This window comes from Pinus tabuliformis, chromosome X (genome assembly GCF_031772625.1).
Source record: "Pinus tabuliformis cultivar Carrire ecotype Pingquan chromosome X, CPIR1, whole genome shotgun sequence".
NCBI classification, from domain to species: domain Eukaryota; kingdom Viridiplantae; phylum Streptophyta; class Pinopsida; order Pinales; family Pinaceae; genus Pinus; species Pinus tabuliformis.
In genome coordinates, this window is record NC_142308.1 from 972,140,206 (window position 1) to 972,166,569 (window position 26,364).

Sequence of the window (26,364 nt, forward strand, 5' to 3'; positions counted from 1 at the left end):
AGTATGCTCAACTCTCTCAGCTCACAAGCTAGCTCAAGACAAATCCTTAGCCTATTCAGCAACTCTCCAAGCCCCTAATCTCTTGTGTAATTCCTAAGATGAATAGCCTGTATTTAAAGGGAATTCATGCTTCCAAAACTACGCAATCCAAACATAGGTCCTTCTCTAATTGCATGCATGATATTTACAACTCAGTAAATCACACAATTGATAGTACGCTATCCCTGCACTATAGTTTCAACTGGGTCTTTCTTAGAATCGACATGCATGAGTTTCTGATGAGGGAATATTTAGTTAACTAGAGTGACACTTGTGGATGCACTAATGCACCAACTAACTGTTAGCTCTCTATTAGTTCCACAAACAATTAGGAACTAATTTAACTGAACATAACTCAATAAATTGAGTTATCTAATTACAACTCACAATTAACTCATCCTGGACCCTTAAAACTTACGAAGAACATCTACATGACTTCAGAAAGACTTCCAACTCAAAATTCCTAAGCTAATTAAGTTAATTAAACTTAATTAGCTATCTACAAGTTTCTATGAGAATAGAATTCAATTTTAATTCTTAGTTTAATTCAAGGACAAATTAAACTAGAATTTCTTGTTGCCATTTCTCAACACTCCCTTTCAACAAGAAAGGGATTATTAGCAACCACGATCCTGTCTCTATGAAACTCGAATTTACATCTTGATAATGCCTTTGTCAAAATGTCAGTATCTTGCTCCTCTGTGGGAATATACTCTAACAACATAATCTGCCTCGATACACAATCTCTGAGATGATGATATCAGATATCAATATGCTTGGATCGATCATGAAAAACTAGATTTTCAGAGAGTTTGATACAACTCTGATTATCACAGTAAATGACAATTGGATCCATCAGCTGACCAAACAAACCAACCAGGATCTTCCTCGTCCAGATGGCCTCACATGTTGCCTGACTTGCAGCCATGTACTCTGCCTCTGCCGAATTGAGTGCAACCGATCTTTGTTTCCTATTGTACCAAGAAATTGTCGCTAACCCAATACTGAAGATCCCTCCTGATGTGCTTTTACGGTCAGATGGACTCCCTACCCAATTTGCATTGGTGAATCCTTGAAGTTTCACTCCCTCTATCCATTTTTACCATAATCCATACTAAGAAGTGCCCCTGAGGTATCTCAACACATGTTTTGTCGCCTTCCAATACAATTTGGCAGGTCTAACCATCACTTGACTCAGTTGGTTAACTGCATAACACATATCCGTTCGTGTGTTCACCAAGTACATGAGTGAACCCACAAGTTTCCACAATAACTTCCACTACTTCCCCTGAAGTAGCATCCTCCTTCCTCCAGTTAACTGCTAGAGGAGTCTCCATGGTTTTGCTGCTCTCGATGCGGAATATCCTGAGCATCTCATTGGCATACTTGCCTTGAGACACAAACAACTCCCCATCACCCTACCATACCTCCATGCCAAGAAAGTAATCCATGAACCCCATGTCTTTCATCTCAAACTCTCTTGCAAGGTCATCCTTGCAATATTTGATCAGCTAATGATCATCACATGTTATTAGGAGATCATCAACATAAAGTACAATGATCAACAATTTACCTTCCACCACTATGTGGTACAGGTTCGCATCTGCTTCACTCTTCGTGAAGCCCAACCCGATGAAGTAGCTATCTATTCTGGTGTACCAAGCACAGGGTGCTTGCTTCAGCCCATACAACGCTCTCTTGAGCCGACACACATGTGACTCACATTCAAAGGTCTCAAAACCTTCAGGTTGCTCTATGTACACCTCTTCCTCAATCATGCAATTAAGGAAGGTTGTCTTCACATCCATCTGATGTATCTTCCAACCCATCTGTGCTGATAGTGCCAATATAGATCTAATCGATGAGTACCTTGCAATAGGAGCAAAGGTCTCATCATAGTCAATCCCCTCTACCTGTGAAAATCCACAGGCCACAAATCTAGCCTTATGCTTCTCCACACTACCATCTGCAGTTTTATTTACCTTGTAAAGCCAACAGGAGCTCACCACTGACTTGTCCTCCAGTCTTGGGACCACATCCCAAACACTGTTACGAACTATGGATTCATACTCCTCCACCATGGCATCAACCCAAACCGGCTACTGCATTGCTTCCTTAAAGGAAGATGGCTCTATCATAACACATTCGTCCATAAGAGCCATGTATCCAGTGTACATCTCAGGTGACCTCCTCTGCCTGCACTAAGAAGTGGGTGCTCCCACATTCTCCCGTGCATCATCCAACAATCTGTTAGCCTCTCTAGTGCGCTTTCTTCCCTCTCTAGTAGACTCTGCCTTAGCGGATGTCTCCACACCCGGATCCTCTGTATGTGGCTGCTCCACATCAATCTGAGGCTCCTCAACCTTAGGAGCAAAAATCTCCTCATTTGCATGTAGCTCAAACTCTCTCTCAAGGGAAATTCGCATGGCCTTCTCCTCATCGAATCAGACATCCCTGCGAACCACTGTCATCCTGTTGGTCGGAAAGTACACCTGATAGTTGTGAGGTGTATCAGTGCACCCCACAAATATCCCCAACTCTGTTGTCGACTCAAGCTTCTTCCATGCATCTTTGGTCACATGGCAATATATAGATGACCCAAAAATCCTGAAGTGATCAACATCTGACCTCTTACCGGAATAAGCCTCCTCTAGTGTCTTCATCTCAAGTATCCGATGTGGGTTACGGTTCTGAACATAAACCGTTGTGTTGCATGCCTCAGCCCACAAGTGTAGTGGTAGGCCCTGACCATGCAACATCACCCTTGCTACCCCTACTATGCTTTTGTTCTTCCTCTCGGACACCCCATTATGCTGAGGGTTATGGGGTGTCGTCAACTCCCATTTAATCCCTTCCGTTGCACAGAAGTTCTTAAACTCGTTTGAGACATACTCACCACCGTTATCACTTCGTAGAGATTTAACCTTCTTGCCCGACTCTTTCTCCACCAATGCTTTAAACTCACAAAACTTTGTCAAAGTTTGATCTTTTTTCTACATGAAAAAATATCCAACATTTTCGAGAAAAGTCATCAACAAATATAACATAATACCTGTGTTTGGTTGTGGATGTTGTCGAGAATGGTCCACACACATCTAAATGGACTCGCTCTAGAATAGCCTCTGCTCGATTGTCTCTGTCATGAAAGGAAGACTTGGTGTATTTTCCCAAAGTACACCCCTTACATGTATCAAATTTCTCAAGCATACCTTTGGGAAGACCAGTAGAGATCTGCTGCGTTATCTTCGAAGCCTCATGATGTAAGTGACCCAATCGCCTGTGTCACAACTCGCCAATGTCTCAGCCCTGTACCATTTCTACCTTTGTGCTCAAAGCAGCACACTCCTCTACCTCCAGCTTATAGAGATTCTTCACTTGAATCCCTATCTTCTTTACTTGACCTGTGGCTATGTGTTGAAGGAATGCCTTTCCTTTCGAGAAGATCACATCATAGCCTCTATCCTCAAGCATGGCAATGGGTACCAAGTTCTTCTTTAGCCCGGGCACATACATAACATTCTTCAAGGTGAGCAGAGCCCCGTGCTCCCTCTAAAAATTAGTTGTGCCCAATCCAGTAACACTATACTTCCCGTCGTCACCCATCTCAATATGCATCTAGAGATCTTTCTCCTCTAGGTCACTGAATAACTCTTTGTTTCCAATCATGTGGAATGAAGCTCCACGGATTAAGTACCATACACTTCCCATCATTGATGACACCATGCATGCAATGAGGGAAAAATCCAATTCGAATTGAGAGGCCAAAGCCTCATCCACCGCTCCTCCTGAGGACTTCTTCTTGGACTTCTTGAGTGGACAATTTGTAACAAAATCACCCAGCTCATGACAATGAAAGCACTTAACTTTCGTCATGTCTTTCTTCTTACCTCCATGGAAATAATCCGATTTGGAATGGGAAGCTTTCCCTTTCCCTTTCTTCACCCTAATCGTTAAGGCATAATTCTCTCCATCATTAGTCTTTGATGAAGAGCCATACTTGGTGTTTCTCCAGATCTCCTCCTGCATCAAATCTGACCATAGTTGTTCCCAATCTGACAGCTTCTCTCAACCATTGATAGAGTCCTGATAACTATGCCAACTCTTTGGGATTCCTAAAAGAGAAAGACTCACCATATAATCCTTGGAAACCGTGATTCCAACACTTCCAAGTTCATCACGACATTGAGTGAACTTGGTCAAGTATTTTGGAATAGTCTCGCCTTTCTCCATTTTGATTTTTCGAAATTTTTCCTTCAATGCCAATTTCCTTTGGTCACTGTTGTTATGATACAAGTCTATCAATGTTTTCCACATAGCATACGGAGTTTCCTTGCCATGGAGACTCGAGACAATGTGGTCTCGAACTCCCTCAAGGATTATCCACCTCGCCTTCGCCACACACTTCTTCCATTCGACCAAATTCTATGCATCCAATGTTGTTGGCTTAGGAATTTCTTGATCAACAAATTCCTTCAATTCGTTATCCTCTAGCACAACCTCCATTCTATCCCTCCAGGCTATAAAATTCAAGTTGCCTTCCAAGGCATACTCGAGCCGCAAACGTAGAATGCCATTTGTCGATCCTGAAGTATGTATTGCAAATTTGAATTTCACCTGTAACCCAAAACTCAAAACTTTGAAATCTCCTCTACTATATTGTCTTCAGCTCTAATACCATGTAGAAAATCCTGTAGATTCACAAGCTCATGCAATCTACTAAAGCAAAAGACAAGAATCTACTTCTATTTTCAACCAACGAAAGCCCATAGATTGATGAAAAAACAAGAAGAAGATAAATCAATGGCACATAACACAAAATGTATCTAGGGAAAGCCATTGCTCAAAACCCCTCTATCTGTATTGCATATATTAAAAATATGAGTGAAGATACAAAGTTTGTTCTCACTAGAACAATTCCGCACAAGTATGCTCAACTCTCTCAGCTCACAAGCTAGCTCAAGCCAAATCCTTAGCCCATTCACCAGCTCTCCAAGTCCCGAATCTCTTGCCTAATTCCTAGGATGAATAACCCATATTTAAAGAGAATTCATGCTTCCAAAACTGCACAATCCAAAAATAGGCCCTTCTCTGATTGCATGCATGATATTTACAACTCAATAAATCACACAATTGATAGTGCATTGTCCCTGCACACTAGTCTCAACTGGGTCTTTCTCAGAATCAACATGCATGAATTTCTGATGAGAGAATCTTCAATTAATTAGAATGGATGCACTAGTGCACCAACTGATTGTTAGCTCTCTATTAGTTCCACAAACAGTTAGGAACTAATTTAATTGAGCATAACTCAGTTAGCTGAGTTATCTAATTACAACTCATAATTAAACTCATCCTGGATCCTTAAAGCTTAGGGAGAACATATACATGACTTCAAAAAGACTTCCAACTCGAAATTCCTAAGCTAATTAAATTAATTAAACCTAATTAACTATTTACAAGTTGCTATGAGAATAGAATTCAATTTTAATTCTTAGTTTAATTCAAGAACAAATTAAACTGGAATTTCTTGTTTCCATTTCTCAACATTGTCTGCACTACAACAGTTGAAATGCTTTCATATCAATCTTTATAAGTGGTATTGCTTTCATTGATGTGTACTGAAAATATATAAAATGCCCTTGCCATAGCTCCTCCTCTCAATTGTCATTTGATGTGGTGGACGAATTATGGTCGATGCTTTTATTTTGTTGTCCATATATGGTAATTATCCCATATTGTTTACATAAAAATAAATCTTGGAGTTTATGTATACCATCGGTTGATTGTTGTTTTGACGCGTTGAACATATGTGCCCCTTGTGGACTCCCCCCTTTGGCTTGGTGCTTGTATGTTGAGCATTGGGATTAATTTGGCTTACTCGCTAGTTGATAAACTTTCACACTTGTTGAACTCTCATAGTGAGTCGTTGGTGAAAATTAATGTCGAAATACACTTGGAGATTGGGTTATAAGCCCAATAATATTTTTGCAATGCTTTAATATAAGTTTAATATTTTAAATAAATAATTTTATAAAGAAATATAATTATTTCTATAAGTCACTAGAGAGCTTCCTATGTAGAACAATGGCATACAACTTCGGGGATAGATATTCTCACATAAATATGAGTAAAAATAATAAAATTAATTTGTAATATAAAAGTAATACTCACTTTGTAATTTTACCTTTTCTCATTTCATTTGTAAAAATAAATATGTTAGATCTTAGACTTTTGTGAACCATATTAATAACAAATTTGTTTTTCGGATAAATATCTTAAAAACTCCCTTTTAAATTATTATAAATCTGCCAATTTAACGCACATCTCCCAATTTGCCAAATTAATGACACCATCACAATTAACTAACGCCCAAAGTAGAAGCCACACCATCAAAATTAAGGTTGTCCCCTCCCTCAAAAGGAGAGGATGGAAGGCTTTGATAAATATGTCTCTTAATGTTAACTCTTTTTGCGTTTAATCTATAATCAGTTCCCGCCCCTCGTGTTCTTAATAATCGAAAAGCCGGAATGCTCAATACAGACCATGTCTACTCTTGTTCACCATGCAACATTCTTTCTTAAACCCTAAACCCTACATTTTAAATCCGCCACTACCCGATTATAGAATCCTTCTTCCTGGTTATTTTTGTTCTGGTTTGATATTTTCGCAGCAGATTTCATCGAAATCCTGCAATGTCAGGAAGTCTTCTGGCACTATGTTTGGTTAGAAATCGTTTATCATCGACTCACAGTTTAATAAAAAGCCCAAATGCACATGGATTTGGTCGTGGGTTCGACTCCATCTATCCCACTTCTAGTATTCCGTCATCGACTTGTGGACGATTGGAGCAATGTCGGAACATGGGAGGCGGACCGAGGACGTTCCTGGGAGGGCTCAGCAAATGGCAATGGAAGAGATTGCACGAGAAGAAGGCCAGACAGAAAGAAAAAACGCTCTTGCAGCAAGATAGGCAGGTTTACTTGGCCCGAATCAGGTCCCAGCTTAGAGGTAAGATACTCGAAAACGATGATGATAACACTCGTAATATTAACGTCGCCAAACAAGATCCTTCACATGGTCCCATGACCCCCAAGGATCAAATTGCTGCACTTTCTGATAGATTTATGAAGATGGGTGCCGAAGATCTGTGGAATGAAGACGATGGACTGCTGACTAGTGATCCATCCCCACCACCACCATCTGCTCATGGCGATGGAGCTGAAAACACTACAGAAGTTCATAGATGGAATAAGGAGAAAGAGTCTTTGAAGGGGAGCGTTAAAGACAGTCAGAGAAAGTATGGCTCAGGGTCGATTTTATTTTCTAGAGGTTTCACAGCCCGCTCTGGAAGGAGCACGAGAGTGGACAGAGGTAGGAGGTTTAGCGACGAGGAATACAGTGGTCAGAGGAGGAGCAGAGAATTTGGGAGGGAGCAAAGATTTAGTGGCGATAATGATGAATACAGTGATAAGAAAAGGAGCGGGGGAATTGACAGAGACTGAAAATTTAGTAACGATAAGGAGGAATACAGTGATGGGAGAAGGAGCAGGGGATTCGACAGAGATCAAAAATTTAGTGACGATAAGGAGGAATACAGTGACGGAAGAAATAGCAGGAGATTTGACAGAGAAGAAAAAATTAGTGACAATAAGGATCAATCTAGTGATCGAAGAAGGAGCAGGGGATTTGACAGAGAAGGAAAAATTAGCGACATTAAAGAGAAATCCAGTGATCGGAGAAGGAGCAGGGGACTAGCCAAGGACCAGAGATTTGGCAACGATTTTGAGGATTACAATGATCAGAGAAGGAACAGGGGATTCTCCAGAGATAAAAGATTTGACAACGATATTGAGGAATTCATTGATTCACTGATGCATCCAACCCCTTTTGCTATGTTCCTCCCTCTTTAGATTCCATGCAAGAAAAAAAGGGTAAGGGTAAAATGAAAAAGAGGGTGATATGAATATCAAAAGTTATTTCACTATCACACCCTCCTCTCCATTAGATGCACATGGTCCTCAAGTTAGGAGAACTTTGCAACCCACTTTAGATGACCATTGGAAGAAAGAATTGAGGGAGACTACTTGTGATTACATATCTAGATGATGGTATGATGTTGATATCCCCTTTAATGCTTCTTGTTCACCATATTATGAGCCTATGTTTGATGCCATATTTGCTACTGGAAAGGGCTTCAAAGGCCCTACTATGCATGAGTTAAGGGGGCCTCGTTTGCAGAAATAAATTTCCTCCATTAATGAGTATTTGAAAGATTTCAAAAGCTCATGGGCAAAAACAAGATGTATCATCACGTCAGATGGATGGACTGATCAAAGGAACCGTACCATCAAAAACTTTCTTATCTTTTGCCCATAGGGAACCATGTTTCTAAAATCAGTTGATGCATCTGATAGGATGAAAGATGGACAATTGTTGTTTCAGCTATTGGATGAGGTTGTTGAGGAGGTGGGGGTGGCTAATGTTTTTCAAGTCATCACAAATAATGCCCCTAACTATGTTCTTGTTAGTAAACTGTTAGAGGAAAAACACAAAACCATCTTTTGGACCCCATGTGCTGCACATCGCATAGACCTCATGCTTCAGGATATTGGCAAGTTAGATTGGGTCAAGAACATTGTAAATCATGCCAAAAGCATAACAAAATTTATCTACAATAATTTATGGATTTTGAGCTTGATGAGGAGACACATAGGGGACAGAGATATTATTAGGCTTGCCATCACTAGATTTGCAACTCATTATTTGACATCGCAATCTATGCTTTCCCAACATAGAAACTTGCAAAAGATGTTTTCCAGTGATGATTGGAATCAAAGCCAGTTGTCTAACAAACATGAAGGCAAAGATTTAAAAAAAAAGTTAATGAAGAAATATTTTGGAAAAAGGCAACAGAGATTGTGAAGGTTGTTGAGCCACTGGTTAAGGTGTTGCAATTGATGGATGGGGAAAGATTGGCTATGGGCTTCATTTATGAGGCTATGGATCAAGCAAAGGAGCAAAGAAAGAGGGCATACAAGGATAGAGTGGCTAAGTATGGAACAATCAACTCCATCTTCCTATACATGCAACTAGTTATTTTTTGAACCCATGGTATCATTATAAAGCTATGGAGGCAAGAGCTTTAGGTGGGGAGGTTAAAGATGGATTGATTGACTGCATTGATCGCATGATCCCATTGGAGAGTGCTCAACTGGAGATACATCGATAGGTCACAACTTTTAGCAAAGCCACATGTACCTTTGGCAAGAACCTAGCAAAGATTGCAAGGGAAGCAGACGAGCCAGGTAAACAAAGATTTCAGTTTTCAAATTCTTGTTTTGTTAAATTGTTTATAATTTGGAAGTTGGATATAATTTGTTGAGCTAACTCATTACACTACTATGTTTTATGCAGCACAATGGTGGGAGGCTTTTAATAGCCATTGTCCTCAATTGCAGAAGTTTGCAATTTGTATTTTGAGTCAAACTTGCAGTGCTATTGGGTGTAAGCGCAATTGGTCTGTCTTTGAGAGGATTCACACGAAGAAGAGAAACCGTTTGGATAAAAAACAGTTAAATGATCTAGTCTATGTCCAAAACAACCTCCGGCTCAGACACAACCAATTGCTAAACAAAAGACCTAATTCAAAGCCCATTGTGTTGGAAGATATTGATTCAACATCAAATTTTGTAGTGGAGAGTCATCCAGCAGAGTTTGATTCTGATGAAGATCTTGATTTGGATTTACAGACAGAGGCATTACTTGAACAAAATGTTCAGTTGAATGCAGATCCACTTGTACCAGCCTCAGGCCCAACCCCAAGTCCTCCAGTTGCAAGCGCTTCCTCTGTTCAGCCATGATGGAAGCGCATATCTCGTCTATCTCAGCGTGCAACTGCTGCACAACCTGCTAGTGCTACCACTTCTATAGTTGCAGTTGGAGATGATGATGAGGAGGAGCCATGGGTTTCCCTGTCTGACTCTGATTTAGAGTCTGAGCCAAATGATGTTGGCTCCTCTAGCAGTAGCCAGTAGTACTGGTGACTAGTGATGTTTCACAGTTTACTTTTGTTGTAGAGGCCATTTCTAGCCTCCTTGGTTATGTGTTTTTGTTTTGATCTCTATATCATCATTCATGTATGTATTGGACAGTGCACTGAGTGCCATTTTGATATAACGGATATATTCATGAGCGTACTTGGATCATATGTTGTCTTCTCTCTATATTCTAAAGCTTTGTGTTTGGAAACATGAATGAAAATCTTTAAAACTGTTTTTTATAAAAATATAAATATTTAATGTATTTTTACGACAATCAAGTCATTGAAATCAAACCAGCCAAGTTGATACCTAGTAGGAGTCAAAGTCAAAGCTGACCCTTGGCCGTTTCCGAACCGGAGTTTTAAAACATTGGATGATAGGAGTTAATTGTTGTTTTATTGTTAATCTAGAAATGAAATGTGACTGAAGAAAAATGCAAACCAGCAAGCAAAAGGCACTCAAAATATAAGAGATAGCTCTTAGAATAGCACAAAGTTGAGTGTTAGAAGCCCTGCCAATTGGGAGATGAATACCTTGCTATATACCTTCCTAAATGACTGTAAATAATAAAGCTACTTGTTGTTCTGCACCTTCAGATCTGAAAAACATGGAAAAACATTGAAAACAACAAGTTAAACCTCATTTGGGGGTCACCCACAAGTGTAGAGACACTCTAAAATGTTGGATCAATTGGTAGGGAAGAGTCAAGACAGGGCAATGAAATAATAATAATAAAAACATCCCAACACTGAAAATAATTAGTAAAACTAGTTATAATGCAATCTGGAAATTGTTTACTCAACAATTGGGGTCAAATCCAATTATGGTCAAAACCTAGATTTATTTCTACGCAGTTTTTCTGATTTCCAACAAGTTGAAAATTGTTTATCACCTCAAATAATGATAAAATATAACCTGGAAGTGAATAAATGTAATATTCTAACAAGGAATTTCACAGCAAATATCAAACCATGAACTAAGCTACAACAATTTAAAATTTAACACACAAGCAAAATCAGTGAACCACAGGGAATTGGGCAAAGTACTGAGCCATTTTATTGATCATGAAAACTGAATACATCAAATAACAAGAAAAATAGAACTTGGGCTTGCTTCTGCAAGCTACGCAAAACCCCAGGTGGTGTTGTGATGCCCAAGTGCTGGAATGTCTTCTCCTAGAAATCTCTATGTTGGCCCAATAAATTCTGGCTCTGCAGCTGAAGTAGAATTGGAGTTTCAGCCCTCAAAAGTGCTCAGAAAATTCTGCAAAAATTTGCTGGAGCATCCCCTCAATAACCCCACAAAAACCCAGAAACGGTCTGGCAGAATCCAACGGTCTCCGGTGACCCCCAAACAATGCAAATTGCTCTAACTAGCTGCCAGAGCGAGCTACAGGAAATGGGCTACTGAATTATATTCCAAAGGAACCCAGGATCGATCTCATGACCCCCTGCAAAATTCCTTCCCAAAACACCTCACTTCTTCCAGCCCCGGACTCTAGCAAACTCCCTTCTCTCTACCCTTGCGCAACAATTGTCCAGTGGCCTCTGCGCACCGGCAAAATGAAGAAATTTGTCCCTCAACAAAGCCTTTTTTTTCCAGCCCTGCAAATGGTATGAAAATTCAGCCCAAATGGTAGTATAACTTCTGCAAATTCCCAAACCCAATTCACCCCAGCACCGGCCCAGTCTCTGCAATTATATTTGCCTCCTGCGCCCAGAAAAATCACACTGCTGAAGTATTTTTGTATATGCAGCTCCAGAAAAAGCTCGGAATGGACTCCTACTTTCTCCCTTGGGGACGCACTCAAGGTTCTCTGAAGGAACAGGTGGAATTACGCTTGGAATTCCTTGTGCTAAGCAGCACTATCGTTTTGCGCAACGCAGTTCAAGAGGATATCTGGTTCAGATGTCAAATTGGCAAAAAGTCCCAAACAATGGCCTGCAAGTTCCATTTATCATTGCTGCTCCCTCTTCTCCTAGTGGTCCCCACCTTCCACTAGCCTGCTTCCCTCCTTGAGGAGTTCAAATTTCCCTCTTGGTGGCCCCCACGTCGTATCAAAATTGCATCCATCCTCATGTACTGCGAATTCCCTTCCTTAGTAGCCCCCACATTCCACTGAGGCTGCAATTTCTCCCTTTTGCTCCTAAATTGTTACCCAAAATTGCCACCAACTCAAAAGAGTAAAAAATTACAGTTTTTGCTAAGTGACATAGGAAGTTGGGAAAGTTACAAGAAAAGACAAGGGTTCATGAATACATACCTTTTTGATCAAATGTCTGAGTAAGGGTTTCACTTACCACCTAAATATTGCTGCTGTAAATTGTATGGCAGATCTGTAAAACCCTTGGACAACTCTTTAAAATTGCTTTAGATTTGTTTCCCTGCACAACACAAGAGAGCCATACCTTCCTTGGGCCAAATGGATACGATTCTAGCAAAACCCAGGCGATTAAACTAGGTAAAAGATAGGTTTAAATCACAAGCTAGGAACTTGATATTTTTTGTATTTTTATTTTTGTAAAATAAAAAAATAAAAGAAGGTTTTGGATTTTAAATATATTTGTTGCTGCGGTGAGGCTTATCTTGGCCTTGCAAATTACCTTTTCAAAGTGTTATATTGTGATTGTAACCCCTTTTAGATCAACCTTGTGATTTTGGACTAGTGAGTGAGATTGGATTAGAAAAGACCATCACACCCACTCTAGTCTAGGATAATTGTACGGGTCCTCAAACTCAACTAGGAGAAATTTCTCTTGAAATACCTTTGTCCATTGGGTCAACCATGGTATTAAGTGAGATCTTGTGCTCACTGAAGGAACCCTTAATAAGGGCTTGCTTAGCAAAATGGATTTGAATCTTGATAACCCCAATAACCAACAAAGAAGATGAGGACTAGCATCATAGTCTTCCCTTCCACGTGACTTGTATCCCGTCAATGGATTAACCCAAGAAGCTTTGTGTGACTTAATGCACTTGTAAATATCATATGAAGCGCAATCTCAACAAAAGCTAAAAACAAAAACAATAGAAAAATCAACCCACAAAAAGTTTGCACCCAAAAATGATAGTACTATTATGTCATAATGATTGCACAGTTCAACAACTAATATGGGAAGAGGGACTAACCTTATATAGTTTTTCCTGTAACGGCTAGTTGAAAACCCTCTCCCAAAAAATAATTATTTGAGTTGTCCTACACAACCCAGAGACTAAGTCACTTCATAAGAAAATAATTTTTACATCATGTAATTGCCCACAAAAGGGGGTCAAATTACTTGTATGAGGAAAAATGGCTACATGCTAGGTAGATTTGACTCGACTTGGTTCAATTTGCTTCACTTGTGGTCCGATTTGCTTCCGTGAGGGCTTTCTTGGCTTCTAATAGCTAGTTTGTGTCCATCAAAGGTCCAACGTCGAGCTTTGTTAAACCTAACCACCCCAAATTTCACCTTGGAGGAGAAAATTGCTAGTAGAGGAGGGTTGAATTGCTTAATGAGGCTTGATGTCTAATGCCTTCACCTTGTTGACTTGATGACTTGATTTTCGTTGAGTTCTTGACCATCTTCAATAGTCACTTGGCCCCCAATGGCTAGTTTGCCCTTTTAGACAACCAGTTTTGACTCACATGTGTGGGATGTCACCTTGCATGGATGACTGATTTGCTAGATCTCCAATGCTCTTTCTGATTTGAGGAATCTGACACATGGGATTTTCCCATATAGTTTTTCCTGTCATGGCTAGTTGAAAACCCTCTCCCAAGAAATAATTATTTGATTTGTCCTACACAACCCAGAGACTAAGTCACTTCATGAGAAAATAATTTTTACATCATATAATTGCCGACAAAAGGGGGTCAAATTACTTGTATGAGAAAAAATGGCTACATGCTAGGCAGATTTGACTCAACTTGGTTCGATTTGGTTCACTTGTGGTCCGATTTGCTTCCATGAGGTCTTTCTTGGCTTCTAATAGCAAGTTTGTGTCCATCAAAGGTCCAATGTCGATCTTGGTTAAACCTAACCACCCCAATGTTCACCTTGGAGGAGAAAATTGCTAGTAGAGGAGGGTTGAATTGCTTAATGAGGCTTGATGTCTAATGCCTTCACCTTGTTGACTTGATGACTTGACTTTTGTTGAGTTCTTGACCATCTTCAATAGTCACTTGGCCCCCAATGGCTAGTTTGCCCGTTTAGACAACTAGTTTTGACTCACATGTGTGGGATGTCACCTTGCATGGATGACTGATTTGCTAGACATCCAATCCTCTTGCTGATTTGAGGAAACTGACACATGGGATTTGCCCAGATAAAAATTTACAAAACTTTTGACATAACATTTGCTCCTGCATGTCAACTTGTCAAGTATGGACCTTGATTTGCCCACTTTTATCCACGTGTGCAAAAAGAAAGGATACAACCACTTTTGAATTGCAATATTTGCTTGATGCCTTCACCTTTTGCCAAAATTTGTATGTGGCATTTCAAATGCATATTATTTCGAACATTAGGAGCCTCTATTGAAGTTTTGGACCTTAGATCCTATGCATTGGGGGCTGTGAACTGCCTCATGAAACATGAAATGCTGTGAATTGTGAGATTGCCATGTTAAGAACTATAAAATGAATACTACACCATAGCCAAAGAAATGCTTTCTGAGTCTATAACATATGACCATGTGGAAAAGGCATAGGTGCGTTAAAGACATGGGCTGGAGTGGCCCTAAATAGTGCAATCACCCCTACAAAACCAATGGCTCCCCTAAAGTATGTGTCCAAGTAGGTCCATCTTATGACCTCCAATACTATCCAGGATACAAGGACTTAAGAGGAAAAGAACTAGGCATGGCCAACCACAATAGGCCTAGGATACCATAAAACATAACCATCACATGGCCTACAAGGCTTTTGACTTGCATTCTCTAGTCTTACAATGGTGTTGCCAAAAAAGAAAAAATTGCTATAGGTACCCTTGCTGAAATGGAGTGGTAACAGGGCTCATTATGAGTCCCTTGTCTCACTGGCAGGAAATGGCACTAAAAGACGTTAAGAAGCTAAATCTAGATCAGAGATCTAGTGGATCTGAAGCATGCAAGGAATAAAAATTGCTTGAAGGCACCTAAAGACGACAGGATGCAAAAACCCCTCAAACTCATAAAATCCTCCTTCCAATAGTTTATTCAATGGATCTTGTATATCCTTTAAATTTCTAAGGTTCTAATCAGTGTTGATAATATTGCTGATTTTTTCGGCGATGTCCCAAAAAATCGCGATTTTTTTATTTTTTTCCAATTTTATCGATTTTTTCTGATTTTGAAAAAATGAATATATTTTGTATTTTTTAATATGTGCCACAGTTTGCCGATTTTTGCTGATTTGTTCGTCAATGTTTCTCAAAAGATGTTTTATGCAATGTTACCAGACTCGGAATCTGCAATAAATCGGCAAGGCAAAAGAGCGAAGAGTTTTAATCGGATCGGGAAAGAATCGGGAAAAAATCGGTGGATACAATAAATAAATATATACACATATATTGAATTAAAAAAAACATTTTTCATTGATATTCAATAAAGCCATGTCCAAACAATGCATAATATCAATAGATGTCCAAAAAATCATGAGGGCAATGTGTATACTTCAAGTATAAAATATATTTAGTATTGGAAAACATTTAAAAACATGTACAAAGATTCAAACGAGACGAGGAACTTCCAAGTTTTTGTCAACCAACACCACGGACCTACTAAAATCTTACTTGGGGTTACAGTAGCATGACTTCTAAATTGGGTTAAGTTTGCATTGGTAGTGCATTATACCCATTGGTAGATCACTTATACACTCGACGACAACAAATGAATTTAAGGAATTGTTTCATTATTATAGGTCCTTGTAAAGTTCCAACATTCTGCAACGATTTGCTTTTATTCAAAATGATATAGAGCTTTAACATACTCCAACTAGTTTCTTTTATTCAAAATGACATTTTTAAAGGAAAAGAACGTTGCTCGACCATTGGGGAGTAGCCACAAATATGTACGTATACCAACCATTGAACCAAGTCAATAGTTACTTGCATGAGCATCGAGGCAAGTAAGTCGTGTTTGATAAGTAGACCCATAATTCACTTAGGTGACTCTTTGGGCGGGGTGAAGGCGGCGTGGCTGGACCTAAGGCATAGAAAACCTGGAAAGCAGCGTAGTCTAGTAAGACGAGCGATCCAACCAATGCTAAAGTTTTTGCCTAATACATGAAGTCGTCTGCCTAATATTGTATACATGAAGTCGACCAGCAAAACCCATTGCGATCTTGATGAATTAGAGAAAGGGTTCATGCTTATTGAAGCCAAATTGCACTTAGTGAAGAAAGAACGTGATGGGCGTCGTTTGATCCACGACGTATCTGGATAGGCAGGCAACAAGAAGAAATGAAAGTGACCTCCAAGCGCGACAGGTGGCAAGAAGAAGTGAAATTGAAACCACAAAATAAAACCCTGCGGACTTTTAACCTATGAATCTGAGTGGCTCGTTGAGTCCTCTACAAATCACCGAAATCGCAAGTCAAACTCATGTTAACCATGAGTCAAACTTGGTCAACATGAGTTTGACTCGCCGAGATTCAAATCGGCTCGTTTGGTTGAAGATCAGAGTCGGAATCGTGAGTACTCGCGAGTGATCGGAGACTCCTGTAACACTGGTTTTATGGACCCTTGCCAATTTTTTGCTGATGCTGATCTTTTCAACACTGGTTTTTGTCATGAAAAGATTTTTGTGTGAGTTTCTCTTCATGAAAAGTAGAGGCATATCCTTCAAAATAGAGTCATAAGTTGATGATTTTTTTTCTATGTGGTTCACCGTCCCTGGAGATCGGTGACTGCTATGTCCACAGAATAATTGTACCATGCAGATCTACTTGAAAGGATCACTTCCTGTTGGTGGCTCAACTACAGAACCTGACCCCTAGAGTGTCGAGAGAATTAAACCCGTGACCCCTAGAATGTCGAAAGAATTAAACCCGTGACCTCGCAATAGGATATGTGCTTTTAGAAAGGGACTCGACCAACTGAGCTAACCCTCAGAGCTAGTCATAAGTTGATGATAGTGTCTTATATATGCATTTTTCAGTTCACATGTCCTTAATTCATTAATACTAGGTGGCAACTGTAGAAAGCTATAATTTGATTTGCTTTATATGCTGGAAACCTTGATTACAGTGTTGTCTCTTTCACTCTATTCGGGTGTAGCCTCTTGGTATACCTGTTCAAATTCTCTTCTTTATTTTTCTTTCGCCTTTCTTTCCTTTTGGCACTTGGGAGTTGCCTTGGCACAACTATGTTCGTGTTATGATTGTACTCTCTAGTCTCATTGACCTATTTTAGTCATTTGTGGACATTAATAAAATTCTTATTTATCTTGAAGCATACCTTTTTTCAATAAACATAGTTCAAATACAATGTAATTCATTCTATGTTGTGTTTGCAGGTTCGACCAGTGCAATATCTCATTGCTTTCACTTCAGGCTCTTTTAGAAGCAGGGTATGTGCAAATGACTGTTGCGCAGGAAGCTACTCTTCCAATTATTCTTTAAGGTACCAACTCTTCATGTTATTCTTGAAGGTGGAGTGATCATTTAGGGTATACCGTGTACATGAACATATCAGGAGTTTTATTGGGCCATATAATGTTTTCTGGCAATTTGTGCTGATGAATGTAGCTAAAGTTATGTTGCGAATTTGAAACATTCATATATTTTTGGGAGAAGCTTGTAGCAGCACTCTACTTGATGAGCTTGTATGTCCTGGATGTGGATTAATAGATATTTTACGTAATCATGTATAGATGTCCTCAATGGTTATGAATAATTAATTATTAGACATTCGAGTAGGCTATGTATCTCACTTAATAGAGTTTGACGTGGTTAGGAGTAGTTATGTCTAGCTAAGGTGTTTTTAATACCTAGTCTGGAAAGCTAACAAAATATCCATATCATGAGTTGAGTCTCTTTGTGATAAAAGGCCGCCAAATTATCATTAAGGGAAGGTAGAGTTGTTTAAGAGATTTCTTCTCGACGTATATTGATAAATCCTGCCAGTTTTTTGCTGTTAGAAGATTTCTGGTTATCATGTCCATATCTTTAGTCTTCTATAAGATGTCACTACTATTTTCAAGTTAGAAGAAACGATGCCTTTCATATTGTTCATATTAGTTGGTACCAAAGCCTATTTTTTCCTCATTGGTCATATGAATTTCTTTTTTTTTCCAAAGAAAAAGCTGCCATTTCTATTCACGCTTTTAATGGAAATTACATTAATTATGTGCACACTGCACTTAATTCTCATGGATATTTGATCTGTCCTATTGAATTTCATCTTTAGCCAAATAATAATAAAATAGTCCCATTAAAGTCCATATGTTAGTTAAAAAAAAGATCCATGAACCAGTCTGATAATAAGACAATGCATCACCGAAAAGCCTATCACCATAACCTATGAATTGGCATTAACCAGAAAAGGACCAGAAACAGAATTTAAAATTATAACCCTTCATTCAAAGCAGAGAGTATATCAGCTATTTGTGGAAGAGATGGCAGAAGTGTCCTCTCTGACTTCCTCCAAGATCAAGGTACCTTTTGGTATATGCCAAGTTTTCATTGACAAAGCATCTGCCTCCTTATTCAACTCTTGATAGATATGAGTAAAAGATATGACTTCAAAAGGATTAGCCACCTCTTTCAGTTGATCTCCAATTGTCCTGAGAGTGATATTGGATAGCTGAATTGTTATTTTCATCCAATTAATGACCAAAATGAAATCCCCAAAGATCTAAATTTTGTTGACATTTTTTTCTAATGCACATTGTAATAGAAATCTCAGGGCCATGAATTCAACATGTTTGTTCCTTCCCCTAATTCAGCTTTAATCTTTACACTGAACAATTTATAGATATAAACTCCTCCTTTGAGACTTCTTCCATCAACGTTTGATCTGCTTCCTTAGTCACAAATCTTGGAAAGAAAGTAGCTATCCTTGGCTAAATTAGCTCTTGTTGCTTCTGTGTAAATAGATTGGAAGTGAGTAAGACCCCCAATTCTGCTATTTCATGGAATTTTCCCATTTTACCTTCATTTGGTTTCTGCATTTTCCATATAGTATTGATTCTTTTACTATACTTTGCATAGTTATTAAAATATTTAGTATTTTCATCTCCCTTCACCAGCCTTATTACCCTACTCTTCATTCTCCACTCTACTTTTTCCCAATCCGACAGTTTGTGTCTTTGCTTTCTAAACTCCTTAAGTCCGTTTTCTCCTCTTCACTGAAAGTCTCCCATACTTCTGAGTCCTCATACAGTTCAACTATTTTTCCCTTCACTTATTTTAGTTCCTTGTCCAAGTCTTTGAATTTCATAGGATGCCCAAGCATATGTTGCCTTCTTCCCCTTTTTCAAAGTTGCTGCAAAATGGTATCTTGTTGAGTCTCTTGAGTTATCATCAAAACCAACACATTCATCTTTTACTAGTTTCAGACACTCCTTGTCTTCTAACTGAATATGGTTAAATTTGAATGGGCTTGCGAGGTTCACGTCTTCTTTCTTTGTTTGGATTGAAATGGGCAAGTGATCTGAGCCCCTCCAACTTCTACCCAAGATCCAACTATTTGATTCACTCATTAGAGTTTCAATTATCAAAAGTCTATCAAGTCTTTTTGAAACTCTAGCATCACCTGATCTATTATTCCATTAGCTAGGTGGCATTTTTATGGGATCCATATCTACAAATCCTGCCTCTTCTATCTTGAACCCGAAAAAATGTGCTAATGTATCCAGCTATGTTGAATCCCTCCAACTTAAGATCTATTAACTATAAAATTTAAATCTCCTCCTATGATCACTCTTTCATTCTATTTGTAGTCCAAAGAAAAAAATTCCTCCCAAAAAGATATCCTATCACCATAGAGACCATAATAGTTGCTTAGAAAGATCTTTTGCCCTATCTCCTGAAATTAAAATTATTAAATACACCCAATGCAAGAAAAGAGATATTAACGGTATGGACCCCTTCCGCCTAGTTAGATTCACTCGCGAATTGCCTACTGCATTTATATCTAGAAAATTCCATTCCTTCATAATTTTTTTCCAAAAACTGTAGTGTCCCTAACCAAAATATGCAAATAAATAATGCAATAATTCTCAAAATTCTTTCATACATTTTCACAAACACTCTGCATGAAAACATTTCTTCAAACACTTTGTATGTAAAGAAGAAAACTTTTGTGGTAGAGACATTTATTCAAACATTTTGCATGCATTCAAATCAGAAATTCTTACTCAACACATGAACAACAATAACTCAACTGATTTAGTTATTTAGTTTGGAGTATGAAAATACATGAAACGTCGGATAAGGGAAAACTTGCACACAATTCATATCCGAAAGTTTTAGACAAGATGAAAATACATGCCAATCACTTCATGGATACAAAATTTGGATCCTGTGAATTGCTCCTGCAAATGGAACTACTGGTAGAAGATTTTTGTTGAAGTAAATAGCCCCAGAAATTTCTGGAAATTTACTGATGCTATACCAAGAGAAAATGTGGTTTCCCTAGGAAGAATACGGCCCCCACAAATTATACTTAGCCTCCATAATGAGTTTGCCCCTCCAGAACAATTCGGCCTCTCAGAGGAAATCGACCTTCACAAATTTAATCAACTACTGCAATAACATGACCTCTCCACAAATAAACTCAGTTGTTGCAATAAGTTGACTTTTCCACAAATAAACTTAGCTGCTGCAATAACTTGACCTATCCACCAGTAAATTTAGCTACTGCAATAACTTGGCCTCTCCCCCAATAAATCCAGCTGCTCTGCAATAACTTGATCTCTCCACAAATAAATTCAACTGCTGCAATAACTCGACCTCCCCACAAATAAATTCAGCTACTGCAATAACTCAGCCTCTCCACAAATAAATTTATCTGCTGTAATAACTCAACCTCCCCACAAATAAATTTGGCTGCTACAATAACTCAGCCCCCCCACACCCCCCTCCCCACAAATAAATTCAGCTATTGCAATATTTTGGCCTCCCAGGAGAATTCGGTCTTCCTAGGAAATAATTCTGCCTCATAGCTAAGTTGGCCCTTGCAAATAAATTCTCTTAGTAAATTAACTTGGCCTTAAAATAAAGTAGGGGATGTTGTTGTGATGATCAATCCTCCGCCCAGCTTGGACAATTACCTGCAAATAAACTCCTCCAATTGAGCACCTGTGAGGAATTTGGATGATCCCTCCCTATTTAATTGGCTAGGGTGGATAATTTCACTTCCAAAACCAATCTTGATCAACTAGGGTGGATGGGTTTCACCACTGAAACTAATCTTAGAATTAGCTAAGGTGAGTGTCTTATCACCGAAGATCAATCATTACTCGGGGTTTCACCCTTACTTTCAAGCTCCAAGAGCTCTCAAATCAATTATCAACATCAATAACCAATTCATGCCCAAGAGAGAGCTCTAGTCTTCCTTTCATTGTCACGGGCTATTAAAATACCACGGGCTCCTTTTTACCCCCTTTTTAATAGAGTGACTTTATAAAGTTTTTATTATTTTTTTTCGTCGTCACTTAATGACACCCTTTTTATTTAATTATTCACTATCACTGCTAAATGTTGCTCTTTTCACCTGAATGACAGTTAAACAATTAGATTAATTGGTCCCTTTTCTTTCTCTATAACTTATGGGAATCAAATACGTTGCTGGGTCAACGACCATTCGGAAAAGGGACATTACCAAAACTAAGTTGTAGGAAACATGCCCTCCCGTATCAAGCACATTTCGGTATGGAAACACCAAAAGGATGAAGCTAAAAGATAGAGGAGAATGTCACTTTTACTTAAATTTTTAACATTGCCATTAATTGTTTCAGGATGTTTGAGAGTGGTTCCAAGCTCATTGGATTTCATGCGGAGAAAAAAAAATGGATCCCACTCAAAATCCAACAAACATAACAGATTTTAGGATTTCAGGATTGGGGGAATTGCAATATTTCCACTAGATTTTGTTGTGTATGAGGGTATGGAACTAGCATTTAATCAAGAGCACCAAACCCTATATGTACCTTGATGTTAGTGGCATTGATCGCTGAACTCCTCTATCATGACCTTAGTAAAAGTGAACCCATCTCTCAAAAAAAATTTGGATTTGACATGTTAAGCTTTTTCTATCCTATTTTAATGTTAAAGGATGATATTGATCTTGAGGATCCCAATATAGGCAATGATTTCGATGATATGTAGGTATTTGTTGCACCATGATTTTCTTGGGCCTTCGGCCTCAACACTTGCTCATTTATTCATGAATTTGTATCTGTACTCTAAACTATAACGTTTAAAGTTAGATGATTTTTTTTTTAAGTTTCAATATAATTTTATGATTTTTTGGGGGTAATATTTCCAGTGTGTTCCCCTTTTATATACACATTTCCGTTTCCCCATACCATGCAACTTAGCCAAAAACCTATCAATCTTTTGGCCCTCTTCGATTGTCTGTTATAACAGGATTAAATCTAGTCTATGTAATAGTACCAATCTTGTAATGACAAGTCTTTGAGAGGGATTGCCCATCCCTTTGATATTAATGTAGAAAATAATCATTCATTTATCGTAGTAGGTGTTGTCCTACTTTAAGGATCTCTTAAATTGATTTTTTTTCATTGTTGAATTTCCTCCAAAGCTTTTTCCTGTGCAAGTTGGAGAAAATATTTTCTCCCTATAGTTGATGAAGACATATCTCTCACTGGATCCAAACCCAAGCCCCCTTCAATACCCTCATCTCCATTGGTTTTATCACTTCCTCACCCTTGGGTGCTGTCTAGGTTTGGTGCAGTTTATAGAAAATTCCTCCTAATTAGATTTGGATGGAATAATAAAAGAGTCAATAAGGCCTTCACGTAACAACTTTGTCTTTGGAATTCATAATGTGTTCATTTTCTTTCCCTATGAGGGTTGTAGGGATACCCAACCCCATTTTGAAATCTCCATCGCTTCCATTCCCCTTTTCACTTTCAAATGGTTTCTCGCCTGTCTCTAATGGAGTACTTTCCTTAAAATCTAAATTAACATTTTTGAAAGAAGTCCCCAAGTTAAGGCAATACAAGCTAGGGTTTCCCTCTTAGGACACACCTAGTACAAGAGATTTTATGGATGAAAACCAATTGGATGCTTACTAAACTTTTAAGTCTTGTAGATAAGACTCTAGGCTTGGTGTCTATGCTCCTAGAATTCACCAATTCACTCTCTAAATGGAATTGACTCTATGCCCTAGCCTAGCCATCCTACTTTAGGGGACGAAAATTTGGGAGAAGAAATTTATGGAGAAAATTTTAGTTTGATCACCAAAGGCTTGGACCAATGCCTTGTCCTTTGGGCATATGGAGTCCTAGATGCTTTAGATTAGCCAAAATTGTCCTTAAGGAGGTCAAGAATTGATGCCCTAGGTACCAACCCTCAATAATTACCCACTTAATAATTATGGAGTTTTATGGAGAAAAACAGTGTTTCACCATTATGAACATTCATCACATGTCATACCATGAATAATATATGCAATTGTCAACCAAATAGCTTTCAAAATTTATCTTGACAAAATTAGGGCACAATATAGCATTAATCTAGTTGTAGCAATTCAATACATTAGACATATTTTAAGAGCAAAATTTCAACAAAAGACACTTACAAGATGACATGTAATATATCCATCCACAGATAGCTCCAAAAGAAGATCAAAATTCAACTCCAAATATTGAAATGCGTCCAAGATACTCCAATAGCCAATTCAAGAACAAGTGGGAATTAGTCTAAGAGGCCGAAATTCCCAAGTGATGATGATGAGAGATTAGAAATGATCTTTCTCTTATTTATATGCATCCTACTAAGTCGAGTTATGCCTACTAGCCCCCTAACATTATAAAAATGGGCAAGATACATCCCTTGGTCACAAGTTGATAAAGTAGCTTTCCAAAAAAATGAATTAGCCATCCAAATGCAAACCGAAATGATAACGTCATTGTTGGAAATAGTACCAAGGGGAGGTGTTACATTTATGAGTTAATTTAATGTCATGGGTGGAAAAAGTACTTAGAAGTGTTGTACCATGTATTTTTTCTAATATTAAAGTCACTTATATTTTATAAAGTGATTTTATGTGTAAAATACATAGTGTACTTTTCTAATATTAAAGCGAGTTGAAGAATCACTTTATGAGAAAAAAAGAAAAAAGTACACAACTTGAAAAAGGTACTAGGAGGCTTTTAAGTAATGGGGCCAATGTATGAGGGAGTCATTTGGGAGAATTGATCTCAACAACACATCTTGAAATTTGGAGATTAAATCTCATCCATTGGATCCTAGGTTTAGGGATTCAATCTTTTCTAAGAGACAAAAGGAGAAAAGGGAGGCTCATTCTTCACTTAACACTTGAGAGAACATGAGGAGAAGAGGAGATGAGAACTTCAAGGAGAATTTGCAGCAAGTGAAGGAGAGCTCGATTTTCTAGGAGGGAGGCAGCGATAGGAGGCACAAATTCCAAGGAGTACGGAAATCAAGGAGACAATCAACACGAATTTTGAGGCAAACAGTAGCATAGAAATCGAGGGCAACAAAATGAATTTTGAGGTTGTTGGGCATGAATTTCAAGGTCTAGTACAGCGTTGACTTGGCCCAAAAATTGAGGCAGAATTCTCTGGTTTGTTGTTATAAGTATCGTGATTTTCGAGGAGGGTCCCTATTATCATCTGGCACAAATTTTGAGGTTTTCCAATCACTTCCAGCGCATAATTTGACGTTGCTTCAACATAGAATTTGAGGCAGATTTGGCAGAGAAATTGAGGTTGTTATGGCATAGAAATCGAGGCTGCTTTAACACATATTTCGAGGTAGATTTTTGGGCACAAAAATTGAGGAGTTGAGCTGTGGGAAAGTGCAAAAAATTCTCGACATGAAAAATTTGCAAAATCTGAAAATTATCAATGGGCACAAATTTCCAGATTGCATTTAGTGTTTCTGCCACTAAGGGAGATAAGCACGGGTTTAATTTTATGTACTTAGACTAATTTTCTCAAGCAATAAAATCCTCCTTTGAAGACTAGTTTTCCCCAAGAGGCTGTGGGGTTTTTTCGGGGTCACCTTGACCAAAAACGAGTGTCTCACATGCTTGAATGCTTGCCTAAATTTTGTATTAATTTCAGCTGATAGGAAAAGTAAGAAATAGTAGAAGTACTCTTTGAGTGTTTACAATTAATGCATTCTAAAATTTATATCAACATGACAAAACATGTGGGTTGGGCCTAAACAACACATGCAAACTTGTAAGCTAGGTTAAGGGTGCAGATCATAATTTTTCTATAGTCTTGTTGATGACAGGTCATTGAAAGACAACGTTGAGTTCTCTTGGTGCCAAAATGTGCGAGAGGGCTCCATAAATCTCGAACTAGGGGATGACCCCTAACTCTCCAAGTAAATCATTATGCGGGGCCCCATTTGTGTTTGGGGCACAAAAACTGGTCTCATGGGTCTCTTGATGATAAAATAGCCTGTGATGCTCCAATATTGAGGGCTTTGACGATGGTGCTTGCTCTCGCATGTCTCAAGGAGTGAGACAAACCTCCTTTGTGCCTTGGATCAGTTGCCACACCACGTGGTAAATGCTGAGCCCACTAGGGCACATTGGTCCAATTGCATCATCTCGTGAATAATGTGGGGCAATGAATAGACTGCTAAGGGTGCTCAAGGTGCCCATGGCGTGAAATGATGCTCTGCACATGATGGGAGTCCCATAGTTGTCAACGCTTCACCTGGGGGGTGTCAATATGATCCTCTGGTGGACTTGGGCCCCAATCAAGTTGCTTAGCCCTAGATGAAACCACTTTCCAATTAGATATAATTTCTAGTGTTGCATCCTCACCATCAGGTACAATAATTCATTAGCGCATCTAAGTGAACCAAGCTTGTTTATCAAGGGCACATTGAGACTTCATATGGGGTTTCCCTTCCAAATTTGGGGCTTTGATCTCGAAGTAGTGTTACCTCCCTAGCTAGGAGTGGTTAATAAATGACCTTATTAGGTGTTCCCAGTGCCTAAGGGGAAAGATAGTTTTGGACATACTAAGAGGGGGGTGAATCAGTATTTCTTATCAATTAGTATATTTTTAATTTCACAGAGCATTAATTGTTATTAGCATCATATAAACATAAACATTCATCAACACCATTCAACAATGCATAACAATAGAG

General features: G+C 38.6%; 1 protein-coding gene across 1 annotated transcript in view; it reads left to right on the top strand.

Annotated features, from left to right (window-relative positions):
* The first annotated feature begins 16,352 nt into the window (after window positions 1–16,352).
* Window positions 16,353–26,364, top strand: part of LOC149142969 (uncharacterized) — a 127,024-nt gene continuing 117,012 nt past the window's right edge. The window contains exons 1-2 of the mRNA XM_089451635.1: window positions 16,353–16,472; window positions 17,556–17,609. Coding sequence (XP_089307761.1) covers window positions 16,353–16,472; window positions 17,556–17,609 — 174 coding nt within the window. The remainder of the gene's footprint in view (window positions 16,473–17,555; window positions 17,610–26,364) is intronic.